Source organism: Alligator mississippiensis, chromosome 10, assembly GCF_030867095.1.
Source record: "Alligator mississippiensis isolate rAllMis1 chromosome 10, rAllMis1, whole genome shotgun sequence".
In the NCBI taxonomy this organism is placed as follows: domain Eukaryota; kingdom Metazoa; phylum Chordata; order Crocodylia; family Alligatoridae; genus Alligator; species Alligator mississippiensis.
Window position 1 is genome coordinate 16235798 of NC_081833.1, and position 12682 is coordinate 16248479.

Here is a 12682-nt window from a genome sequence, read left to right on the forward strand (position 1 = left end):
ATGGATGTTGCCAGATTAGACCCACTCCACCTCTTTTGATGACACAATCAAAGCCTGGGCTACACTATAAATATACTTAAGATATTTTCCAGGAACAGGGTTTAAGCAAAGGGCAGCTTAATATTTGCTCAGTGACGTTGATTCACAAGACTTGAAGGGAGGGAGAAAGAAGAGGATTTTTTTTTTTTTTTTTAATACCAGTCCCTGACATTTTGAAGGAGGAAAAATGCAAGTTGGCAAGAGTGAACTGTAATTTGAATTCTTTTAGTGCTGCTGACAAAAAAAATGTGTTGCAAAGAAGCTGACATATTCCTTCCAGAAGCTGCCCTTTTGCCTTCTAGTCATAGCTCTGGCCTGCAGCTGTTGCCTTAAGATAGGGGTGTCAAATGTTGGCCTGCAGACTAGATCCAGCCAGCAGAACAGTGTCATCTGGCCCATGGGACTCCCAGGGGGCTGGGAATTTGGTGGTGGGGGCCTGCTGCCAAAATTCTGGGTACAGAGCCCTCTTGGCTATGCCCCCATAGCAATGGTAATCTCCATGGCTGTTGCTGCCTCCGAATCCAGCCTGCGAGAAACCTTCTTGTCAGGATCCGGCCCACGAGGCAAGGTGAGTTTGACATTCCTGCCTTGAGAGATTAAGGACAAACCTTGCTCCTGTTGCTCAGGATTCAGCCCTTTCTCTTTCTGTTGTGTTTTGCAATGCACCAAGCGTACATGGACACAGAGATGCTGCTTTTATTGATATATTATTAAACAATTCCATTGCTCAGTTAAGTTACAATCTTTATTTCCTCTTGACTTTTCTACTGTTATTCATCCCTGAGCTGTACAAAGGAGAAGGGGGCAAACACCCTTCCCCCCCTCCCTGCAACTACCTTTCAGGAGGAGCACGAGAAGTATAGGAAAAGAATCATAGGATGTGGTGCCTGTGCTAGTCGGGGATTGGACTTGATAACCCAGCAGGTCCCTTATAGTCCTAAGTTTCTAAATGCTAAGGTGATGCTTCTAAGATCACAGAGTGAATCAAGGGTTGCGATGGGAGAGAAACACTAGTCTCCTACAAGCCCACTGCCCCAGGGCCACTGGAGCATGCTGTTTCCTCAGGAAGCAAAGTATTAAAAGGTTGCCACACATCATTTGACAGCAGGTCCTTGGTAAATGAGGTTCACTAGAGCAGGAAATGAGACAGTCTGCAGGGTGTCAGATTATCTGCCTGCACAATACCTTTGCCCCATGATTTTGCATCTGTGTCACACAGCTGCTTTCCTGTCATCAGTGTATTTGTGCGTCTTGCCTCGCCTATTGTGCTGCCCAGAAGCAAGTGAATTCCGGGAAAACAGGTGAATTGTCCCACAGTGTCTCAGCAGGGGACAGGGTACGTGATGAGTTTATGTACCCACATGCTGAAGTTAGCAGTATGTGGTGCAGTGCACTCTGGGATGTCTTCATTCGTAGAGCTAGGAGAAGGAAGGAAGGAGGACCAGATTTGTTACACAAACCTGGGCAGGGGCTTCAGCCCCCACAAAAATTAAACAAACCCAATCTCCTTCCTTGAACTGGTTCCATTGGGGCATCCAAGGCTACTGGGAGAGGCAAAACACTTAGCTGGCAGAGCTACCAACAGATCCAGCCATTTGTATGGTATATTGATATGTGATACAAAGCAGGTTTAGTGCCAAAAGTGGCATCAGCTGTTTACAGACTTGCTTCAAAGTTGCAGTGTGAACAGGGCCTTAGATGTTAGTGCTACCTTTACTTCTGGCCTGACGGTATTACAAATTGCTTCCTTGCTATTAAATTCCAGCACCAAAGAACTGAGCCTGTGCCCCCTCCCTGATTGGCAGAGAGCTCTGTTGAGATCATTAGGAGGAAGAACAAGAAGTAATGATCTCTGAGGCTGAGAAAAGCAAGCAAAGTACTCTGAAGATATTCCTGGCCTCTGTCATGGTTGCCTCTCAAACTAGTAGCCCATATCTTATCCAACCCCCACAGCCCTCCTTCCCAATTCCCTGCTGATAAGCCCTCTTCCTATTACACTCTTAGAAGATCACTCCTAGATAACTCTGAGGTTAGTTCTCACTTCTCTGGCATGTCACATCAATCATAGTTTCTAATTTCTTTGGCACAGGATATTGCCTCTCCATGGAAAGGACCAATGTGCACTTCTGATGCCAATAAGTGAGGTAATGGTGGGATGGCAGAGGCTGAAACTGCTGGCTACAGCACTGGAAGGAAAATGTCTGTGTGACATCAAAAGCTGACATTCACAGTAACCCCAACAGCAACGATGTTGTTTCACATGGGGGCTGTCTGCGACGTAGCTGGTTTCTAAATGTGAAAATGGTTATAAGATCTCACAGTGAAAATGACAGGGCACATTGAGCAAAGGAAAGCATTGATCATAGCAACAGTTACAGTCCTCAGCAGTGGGACAGCTGATTAAAAATAGATCTCGCTTACCCTCCATGCTTGTGCTTTTGTGTGTTTAGTGGTTTATTGATTATTCAAGCATGTGTGGTATGACTTCCGGTGCTTCCCTTGCACCCAAGTGTGGCTCAAAACATCTTCAATTTGTAGCCGGTGGGACACATTGGGCTGCAGCATTCGGAAAATAAGATCTTTGCATTCTTGTGTCAAGAAGTCTGGGAAGATTACTCTCCGCTCTTTCTGTAGGCGGACCATTCTCTTAACATTGGAGTCATCATATGGCATAAACCCACAAACCATCACATACAAAATGACGCCTAGACTCCATATATCATAAACTTTGGGCTGATAGGGAATACCTTGTATCACTTCAGGAGCTGCATAAGCAGTCGAGCCACAGAAGGTTTGGCTAAGGATCATTCTCCCATTCTCATCCCAAAAGCACCGTTTGGAAAAGCCAAAGTCAGACAGCTTGATGTTCATGTCTTTGTCCAGTAGGATGTTGTCACACTTCAGGTCCCTGTGGACAATATCCAAATCATGACAGTATTTGACGGCACAAGATAGCTGGCGAAACATTTTCCGTGCTACTCCTTCAGGTAAACCCCGGTTGCTCTTGATGAACTCCAGTAAGTCTCCGTGTACACAGAGCTCCATGACTATATAGACTTTGCCAGATGTCTCAAAGATCTCATATATCTTGATGATGGAACAATGGTTTACATTTGCCAATATCTCCAGTTCCCTGGGGAGAAATTTTTCCAAGAACTCAGCAGGAACTCTTTTCCTGTCGGTAATTTTCACTGCCACGTTAAATTTCAGGCGCTCTGAGTAGGCAGATTTCACTTTGGCAAAAGAGCTCTCCCCTAAATTGCTCCCCATGATGTAACCTTTTCTTCTGAGGACTGCAGCATCATCCATGGTGGCAAAAGCAGCAGGTGCCTTGGAAAGTGAAGCCTACAACTCTTCTGTATGTAAGCAAGCCTTGTATTCCTTTGCCCTGCATTATGGTCGTCTCTGGTGCCTGAGTCCTTTGGAGATGACTGCTGTGATATTGCTCAGCATTGTTTTATTGATGATGTCAACATCTGAGGTCATAAAGCAGAACTTCAGGAGTGGTGACTGAGGGTATAATTCAGTCACGTTATAACAGAGCACCAAATGCAAAGGCAATGACATTTATGCATCCACAAAAACAGAAGTTACCTCATGTTCTCTAATCTTATTAGCAGAAGATTGTTATACCTTAAAAGGGAAAGAGGATGATTTAAAAAGATATCCTCCTTGTTCCTGAAATTAGAACTGCTTCTTTCCAATTATTTCCTCACCTCAGGATTTGGGTAATATTTATGTCTGCTTCTGAGCTTGCTGCTCTATGTGTCTGTTGCAGCCTCACCATACTTTTATATTCTCAGCTTGAACTTTTCTTGCCTAAAAATTGCCCAACCTTTTAATTTAGTCTAAAGTATTATCCCTGGAGGTACTAGGTAGATATATAGCAAAGGGAAATTAAGTAAAGAAAAAGGTAAGGCAATGCTTATTCCCTACTGTTTCTAAACTATAGCGGTAAGCAGTTGCTTTTCAGCATGTGTATGTGTATGTGTATGCAAGACTCCATTATAGATGCCTACGACCAGGTATCTGTCAGAGACAAGAGCAGTGTGAGCTGGGGAAGCCTAGCAATGGAAAAAGTTGGCCAAACCCAACCCCGGTTAGAAGCAAAGGAAACAAAGTGAGAGCCAGGGATTTCATATGGCTAAAATAAGAGCAATCCTGCAAGTTATGCACAAAGATATAAATGGGTTAGAAAAACAAAAGCAGAAATGAGGATTTTAATGTGAGCTGCTTAAAAATTTTCAAGAGGAGGTTGGAAAATACTGATTTGTCACAATAGACTTGTTCCACAAGCATGTATCAGTTCAGATGGAATTTAATTGTGTAATAATATTTGAGATGGAGCATTTTGGTTAGGTTGGGATATTCCTTAGGGGTAACTGAACATGTGGATTATATTTGCTTGGAAGTGACTTCGTTGTAAAATATTATCATATGAATTATGATATGAAATTATAAACGATCAACAGTGAAGAGATTTGTTTTATTGTGAAGAACTTTGTTTTATTGAAATGCTGTTTCAATACTGTAAAATTAAAATTTTGAGTTTTGTACTTCACAAGAAATTTCCAGGTTCTAGTTTTTTGTTCCAATTTAGAATTAAGGTGTTTTGTTTGTTTTGTTTTGTTGTTTTTTTAAATGTCAGTATTTCCAGCAGAATGGAAACTATGGCTTCTGATCAGCTGCTGTCATATCAGAAGGGCAAACATTTGTATGAAGACTTCATGAAGGTGCAGATCAGGCTGATGTCTTCCTCTGGCTATCTTTTTAGACTTCCTGGGGAATTTCCAGTGCTTACAGCTTTCTCAGGTAAGAGCAGATGAGGTGAGCAGGCTGATTTTCTCCTTATGACCTTCCAGCAATCAATCAAATCCCATGCGACTTCATGCATCCATCACCACGTAGCAGATTACAGCAACCGAATGCTCTCAATTCATTCTTCCTCCAATGCATATAATGTCCATCCATCCATTTTCAGCCTTGCAGATGCCTAGCAGATCTGGTTGTTCAGCACCTTCCTGTAACATGTCTACATAGCAGTTAGCATACAGATGTTACAAAGAGCTAACCCACTACTCTATGCTTGGCGCCTATGCCAAAGGAAAGATGTTGGATTTGCTCTTTTACTCCTTGACACAAAGTGCTGGGAAAGCAGAAGTAGCGGTTGGGAAAGGGTTAACTCTAGCTTGCTCAGCAGGGATACACACTGGTAGAAAACTCTCCTGGTATGTCTTTCTCTTACAGGGCTGCAGCATTAGTGCTAGTACATGATCTTTTCCCTAGCTTGAAATCTTCCCACCCCCTTTAATTAAGTCTAAAGCAGTGTCCCTGCGGAGGCTGGCTGTACTGATGCCAGCTTTATAGCTGTAGAAAGGGGAAGATTATGTAAAGTTGTTGTCACCCAACCACATCAGCACAAAGTGAAAAGGCTCTCGTACGTGTACTTGGGACTCCTGTCACACGTGTTGGTGACAGACACGCCTGCAGAGCTGGGGGAAGCTGGCTCTGGGACAGGTTGGCCAAGCCCTGAACCATGGGGCAGGGTTCAAGGAGTTATAGGAGTTCACTGTTGGAAGGCACAGAACTTTCCAGCAGAAGACATCCCTTTGCAGAGGCAATGATTAGTACTTGTTCATATTGCTAGTGGCTCGTGTTTATTTATGTGGTAGAAACTACCCTGGGCAGGGGAGTAACCTCCCTGATCTCGTTATAACTCACTGCCAAATTGGAGCATGCTATTGAGAGAAGGTCACTACAAGACCAGTCTCTCTCATTTTCCTTATAACTGGGAGAAACTTGCTGACAGAGACAAGGTGAAGAAAGCTACCTCTGTGTTGCTGTCAGGTAAGGTAGAGAGAAATGCATATATAGAGGAACAGTGTACACATTAGGCGAACTACTGGTCTATCAAAGTCAATGGCAAAACTCCCACTGGCTTCAATGAATCCAGGATTTCAATCATTACTTCTAACTAAAGAAGCAACCTTATGCTCTGACAAGTCCTTAATTCCTGATAAATTGGTAGAATTACACATTGACTCACTTATTCCCAAAAGACCACCCTAGCCCTGAGGCATTTAGACTGTAAGCAGTGCAACTCAGGGACTGACTTCCTTTGATTATTGGCAACTGCTGTATGAAAAGCAAAATAATACTTCTAAAAAAAATTCTATAACAGATGTGGCATTTTGCAGAACAAATATCAAGGTAGGATACCTGCCTCAGGGTGGGGCCAATCTAAGTAGTGATGTGTTGCACTGTGTAAAGAAACAAAACAAATAGTCTGGTGTGAAGAAGGGAATGAACATGAAAACTTCATTGGATTCTAGCTCAAGCCTTTGCCTCAGAGTAGTTACATCCCATCCGTAAAAGGATTATGTGGTTACTCATTTCATGAAAACATGCACATGGCATAAAACGATAGCTTTATAATAACCTCCAAAACTTGAATTATCACTCTCCTCCCTTAGCTTCACAGACCTCTAGATTGGGACACTGTCTCTTACTCGGCTTTGGGAAAAACTGCTGCAACCAGGGATTTTAAGGCTTCTTTGAGACTTTCCTAACTCCACCACCACCCCATCTGAATTGGAGCAACACCTATGTCCAGACTCCTAAAGAAGCCTGTCATCTGGAGAGTCCTAATTGATCTTTACAATTAGGTTCTTAGGTATTTCCCTTCCGGATGGGTGTTGGCACCTGGGATGTGTTCTTCACAGCAGGTATGGGAAGTCAAACCAATTTCTGTAATTAGAAAGCCTATGCATACTGTGAGTGAATACCTCTCGTGCCAGGAATGAGGCAATGCTGGATGTTTTCTTGCAGCAGTAAGTGTTAGCTTGATTTCAGCAAGATTTTTTTGTGAACCTGAAAATCAGCGCTGAAAAATGTCTCTTTGTGCAGTTGGCAATATTAGCAGAGGCAGAGGGGAGCACAGACCAGCTCACTTCTGCATCGGTGCTAAGAGAATTGGGTGATGAGATGCCTAGGAGTGCTGTAGATGAGGCAGAGTAATAATGTTATAACCCTTCAGCCAATTGTGGCTGCTTTTGGGGCCTAGGGGGAAATCAGTTTCCACTGTTAGGAAACATTTGTGTGATTTGTTTATATACCATGTGTATGTGTTGATCTTGAACAGAGGAGGTCGCATCAGAATACTCTTCACATCATTAGTTCAGTAACTGGTGGTTAAGCAGAGATGCCTCTATCACTGCTTCTCTTGATGTCCAACCACTGCAACATCCTCTCCTCCTCACTGAACAATTAAGGTCTTGTCTAAACTGTCAGAGGATCATGCTAGGAAGTGCCATGGTGTGCTCTGTGCTTGTGCTAAAAGGTCTGCTGTTTCAGACGGGCTTACTGGCCTGGTTCAAGAATGCTTACTGCTGCATGCCCACTGCTGTGCTAAGGTGGGGGGGGTCTGTTGTATCCATTTCAGGGTGTGGTGTGCATGGAGCTTGTGCTGTGCTTCTCATTATGGTCCTGTGATGGTATAGCTGTGCTGTGTTTTCTAGATGATTCTGTTCTCCTGCCATGCCTGAAGCCCAGGGGTTTCTACTTGCAGGCACCCCTAGTATTGCCTCTGCCACAATGATATTTAGGAAGTAAATAGAGTCCTGAAAGGCAGTATGAGCAAAGGCAGATATAGTATTATATATTTTGCTGATTGATAAACTGAGGACTGGACAGGTCATGGGGCCTTCCTACTGTCATATGACCAGTCAGGAGTGGAGAAGACACTAGACACTAACCTTCTTAGCTTCTGGTCTGGTGCCCTGGTCTTGGATGTCCTACTGATGGAGATTCCACCACCCCTCTCCATGCAAAGGCAGGTTAGACAGACACTTGACTGGGATGGTTAAATCAGAGATTCTGCCTTGAGCAGGGGGTTGGACTAGATGACCTCTTGCGATCCTTTTCAGCCCTACTTTCTTATGATCCTATGACCTCCACTTAGCGAAACCCTCACTGCCTGCACTGTTTCTGTCCTCTAGGGAAAGGACCTAAACCTCCAGGATTGTCAGGTTGGTACTTTTCACTATTACTGATGTTGGGACAGATGGTTATTCCCTTTCTCAAAACAATTCATCCTCTGCTTTTAGGAGTATAGACGGCTGTGGTATGGCAGAGCATCCAGCAGGAGTGTGGATATCAGTTGTCCCCCAGGAAGGAGCTAACATTGATGCTCCATTAAAAGTTTACAAATTAAATCTTTCATGGGGAGTGGGGGAGTAGGCTCTGGCTTTCAGAAACTCTAGTGTTTTCTGAGCTGAACTGTATCACCCAATAGTGGGGGTTCTGTGTTTTTAGTGCAGTTAATAATGATTGGGCCCCTTCTCCAGTAGAACTATTAAGCCGTGGAAGCCATCCAGAGAGGATGCATGGATTGCCCTGTAGATCCCATCTCAGCAAGGACTGCCTGTATATTGCTGCACAGGAAGATCTGGAGATGGCCCTGATACGAGGTTGTGTGGCTAGCAGCAGTTCTTCCACACTTGTGATAGAGCTGTGTAGACATTTATAATTTGATTAATCCCTCAGTAACTGAACATGGCTGTGATACCATGATAGCAAGCATGAGATCTACTACGAGAATGGTTTTGATAAATTATTGGAGAACTTGGTTGTCTTGCAAGCTTAAACACAAAAAGGAAGCTTCCAAGAAGTGGAAACTTGAACAATTGATTAGGGAGGAGTATAAAAGTATTGCTCGGGGGCATGGAGGGATGAAACCAGGAAGGATAAAGTGCAATTGGAATTGCAGCTGGCAAGAAACATGAAGAGTAACATGAAAGTTTTCTATGGGTATGTCAGCAGCAAGAGGATGATCAGGGAAAGCGTAGATCCCTTCCTGAATTGGGGGGGAGGGGGGAGAGCAACCTAGTGACAGATGATGCAGAAAAAGCTGAAGTACTTGATTCCTTTTTTACTTCAGTCTTCACAAGCAAGGTCAGCTCCCAGACTACTGCACTGGGCAGCACAGTTTGGGGAGGAGGTGAGCAGACAACAGTGGTGCAAGAAGATGTTACGGACTATTTAGAAAAGCTGGATGTGTACAAATCTATGGGAACAGACAGGATGCACCCGAGGGTGCTGATGGAGTTGGCTGATATCATTGTAGAGCGGCTGGCCATTATCTTTGAAAACTTGTGGTGATTAAGAGAGGTCCTGGACTATTCGAAAAGGGCAAATATATGCCCTCTTTAGGAAAGGAAATTACAGACAGAGGATCCAGGGAACTACAGACGGGACCTCGGTCCCTGGAAAAAATCATGGAGCAGGTCCTCAAGGAATCCATTTCTAAACACCTGGAGGACGTGGCGGTGGAGAACAGTCAGCATGGATTCACTAAGGGCAAGTCATGCGTGACCAACCAGATTTCCTTCTATGATGAGATGATTGGCTCTGTGGATGTGGGGAGAGCAGGGGATGTGATATACCTTGACTTCAGCAAGTTTTTTGATACAGTCTCCCACAACATTCTTACAAGAAAGCTAAGGAAGCACAGGTTGGATGAATGGACTGTAAGATGGATAGAAAATTGGCTGGATTGTCAGCCTCAAAGGGCTGTAATCAATGGCTCTATGTCTAGCTGGCAGCCAGTACCAAGAGGAGTGCCGCAGGGGTGGGTCCTGGGGCTGGTTTTGTTCAATGTCTTCATCAACGACCTGGAAGATGGGAAGGATTGCACCCTCAGCAAGTTTGCAGATGATGCCAAGCTGGGGGGAAGTAGTGGATAAGCTGGAGGGTCGGGCTAGGATTTAGAGAGACCTAGATACATTGGAGGATTGGACCTAAAGAAGTGTCATGAGGTTCAATAAGGACAAGTGTGAAGTCCTGCACTTCAGACAGAACAATCCCATGCACCAGTACAGTCTGGGGACTAACTGGCTACGTAGCAGCTCTGCAGAAAAGGACCTGGGGATTACAGTGGACAATAAGTTGAATGTGAGCCAGCAGCATGCCCTTGTTGCGAAGAAGGCTAATGGCATACTGGGCTGCATTGGTAGGTGTGTTGTTAGTAGGTCAAGGGAAGTGATTATTCCCCTCTATTCAGCACTGGTGAGGCCACATCTGGAGTACTGTGTTCAGTTTTGGGCTTTCCACTACAGAAAAGATGTGGACAAATTGGAGCGAGTCCAGCAGAGGGCAACAAAATGGTGAGGGGGCTGTGGGACATGACTTCTGAGGAGAGACTGAGGGAACTGGGCTTATTTAGTCTGAAAAAGAGAAGACCGAGAAGGGATTTAATAGCAGCCTTCAACTTCCCGAAGGGTGGTTCCAAAGAGGATGGATTGGATTTAGTCTGTTCTCAGTAGTGGCAGATGACAGAAAAAGGAGCAATGGCCTCAAGTTGCAATAAGGGAAATTTAGGTTAGATATTCGGAAAAACTTTCTCACTAGGAGGGCAGTGAAGCATTGGAATGGGTTACCCAGAGAGGTTGTGGAATCTCTGTCCTTGGGAGGTTTTTAAGACCTGCCTAGACAAAGCCTTGGTTGAAATGATCTAGTTGGGGATGGTCCTGCTTTGAGAGGGGGTTGTATTGATGACACCCTGAGATCCCTTCCAACCTTCATTTTCTATGATCCTATGTTGGCATGCTGCCTAGGGCAGTATAGCCCTGATCCGTATGTGGGGCCTCTTAAGTGCCATCAAAGTCCAAGGGACCTGCTGCTGCTTCTCTATAGGTCAGAGCTTACTTAGCTTGCAGAATGACTCGGCTCTGGTTCCAAGGCTTGGGAAATATGCATTTTCCTCTTGCACCCTAGGAGTTCCTCAGCATACCAGTTTGCTTCAACTAGATTTAGACTGGGAGCAGGTCACAGAGGCATTAAGATTATTTACTGCCACAAAGTTCGTGCTATTAACAGTCAGTGTGTTAAAGTAATTGAAAAAGAAGCCACATGATTTTAAGCCAGGGAGTCCAGAAGAATGACTGATGGCCTCCAGCTAGAATTATTGTGAACCCTGTTATAGTTTTAGACATATTTTTAGAGGCACCTTTAAATAAAAGCACTAGCTATAAAGTGTCTTATTTGACATGCGGAAGGAAGGGGTGCACGGCATCGTCACCAACAGATTCCATTGTTCTCAACAAAGAAGCTGAAAGCCAGTCAAATATTTGTACTCAGTGCTGTAGGTTAAATCCTGAATTTTCAATGTGATGAGGGTAGCCACTTTATAGCTCATAATACCCAGGCAATTGATGAAGTTAAGTCTGAGCTATGCCTCTCTGATTAGGCTGAAAATGATTCTGCCCTGTCTGCTAGCTAGTACTCCTGCTGTTTTCAGGGCACCATGACTAACAATGGTGAACTGTTGTTCATCTTCTTATATTGTGTTTGTGTGTGTTGCCCCATTAGATTTCCTACTGGTGCAAGTCCACTTACAGCAGCAATGGAGGGAGCTCTAGTGAAGATAACAAAGGGTGCAGCCAACTCTGTTTTGACCCCAGCATCATTTAAGCTTGTTCGTAGCAGGCATGCACAATTTGCTGTTCAGTCATCAGTGTCAGAGGTATATTAAGGCTCCTACTAAATGAACTCTATTTGTCAAAGGAAATTATTGAAGAATGGGTGGATGAACACCAGAACTGCCATTTACTGGGTCAGACCATAGTGCATCTTGTCCAGTCTCCTGTCACGTGGGCAGAGTGCAGATATTGAAGAGGAGAATGAACAGGGTATGACCTGGATTTTCCCCCAGTTCCTTTCCCACTTGCAGCCTCCAGCATTTAAGGTCTAGGACAGTGGTTCCCAACCTTTTTTATATTGTGGCCTGGAGGGAGCGATACAGGGTGTGCGGAACCAGCTACCTTTCTCCTGGGACTGCCCCGCCACATAGCTTTAACCCCAGAAGCTGCTCGCCTGGGAGTCCAAGGAGGGGGCTCATGCCACGACCTGGCAGCCAACCTGCTGCGGCCCAGTGGTTTGGAAGCTCTGGTCTAGGAGGTTCTGAGTCAGAAGCTGTATCCCTAACTCCCATGTTCAATAACTACTGATACACCTTTCCTCTGGGAATGTCCAATGCTTTTTTGAATCTGGTTAAACTGACAGCTTTTGCAACATCTCTCCACATTTAATTACATGCCATGTGAAAAAGAGCTTTCTTTGGTTAAGTGCAATGCCTGTGCAGTAACATAGGGGACTCCATTTGGACTGTAGTAACTGGATCTTTTCTGAAGTGCTCTGTATTCAGAGCTGCTGCTTGCAGCCATGTGTGACATCCAGGGATCCTGGTTTTCTCCAATTAAAAAAAATAAATACATTCTGATTTAAACTCCTCCCTCCAAATCCATTTTTTCCACAATTAAAACAAAACACCACTGTGTGTGTGTGTGTATATATATATTGGCATTTCATTTTAATCATAGAAGAATGTGAATTTTAGGTTTTTTTTTTTAAATCAGAACATTTTGGATTTTCTTTTTTCAGAGAAAACCAGGATCCCTGGGAGGTCATGTTCCAGACTGTCCCTCCTACACCTTCTGTCCCAACCTGCAAGCTGTGGCACACTTGCAGGTGCTGCTCAGGTTCCCAGCCCAGCTGCAGAAGGGCTTCACAATCCTGTTTCCTCCTTTTGTGCTTTCTCTTTCCATGAGGGGAACCCACAGAGGACGGGGAAGCTGGCTGCATGCAA

At 44.4% G+C, this 12682-nt stretch overlaps 1 protein-coding gene across 1 annotated transcript; it reads right to left on the minus strand.

The window, feature by feature from the left end:
* Positions 1-584: 584 nt before the first annotated feature.
* LOC102573857 (testis-specific serine/threonine-protein kinase 1) lies at positions 585-3483 on the minus strand. Its single transcript, XM_059713270.1, has one exon. It carries the CDS (start codon positions 3346-3348, stop codon positions 2494-2496), a length of 855 nt encoding a protein of 284 aa, XP_059569253.1. The 5' UTR covers positions 3349-3483; the 3' UTR covers positions 585-2493.
* Positions 3484-12682: the final 9199 nt, after the last annotated feature.

Excerpts from the sequence above, each read along its gene's own strand:
- LOC102573857 (XM_059713270.1), bottom strand. The coding sequence starts at position 3,348 with ATGGATGATGCTGCAGTCCTCAGAAGAAAAGGTTACATCATGGGGAGC.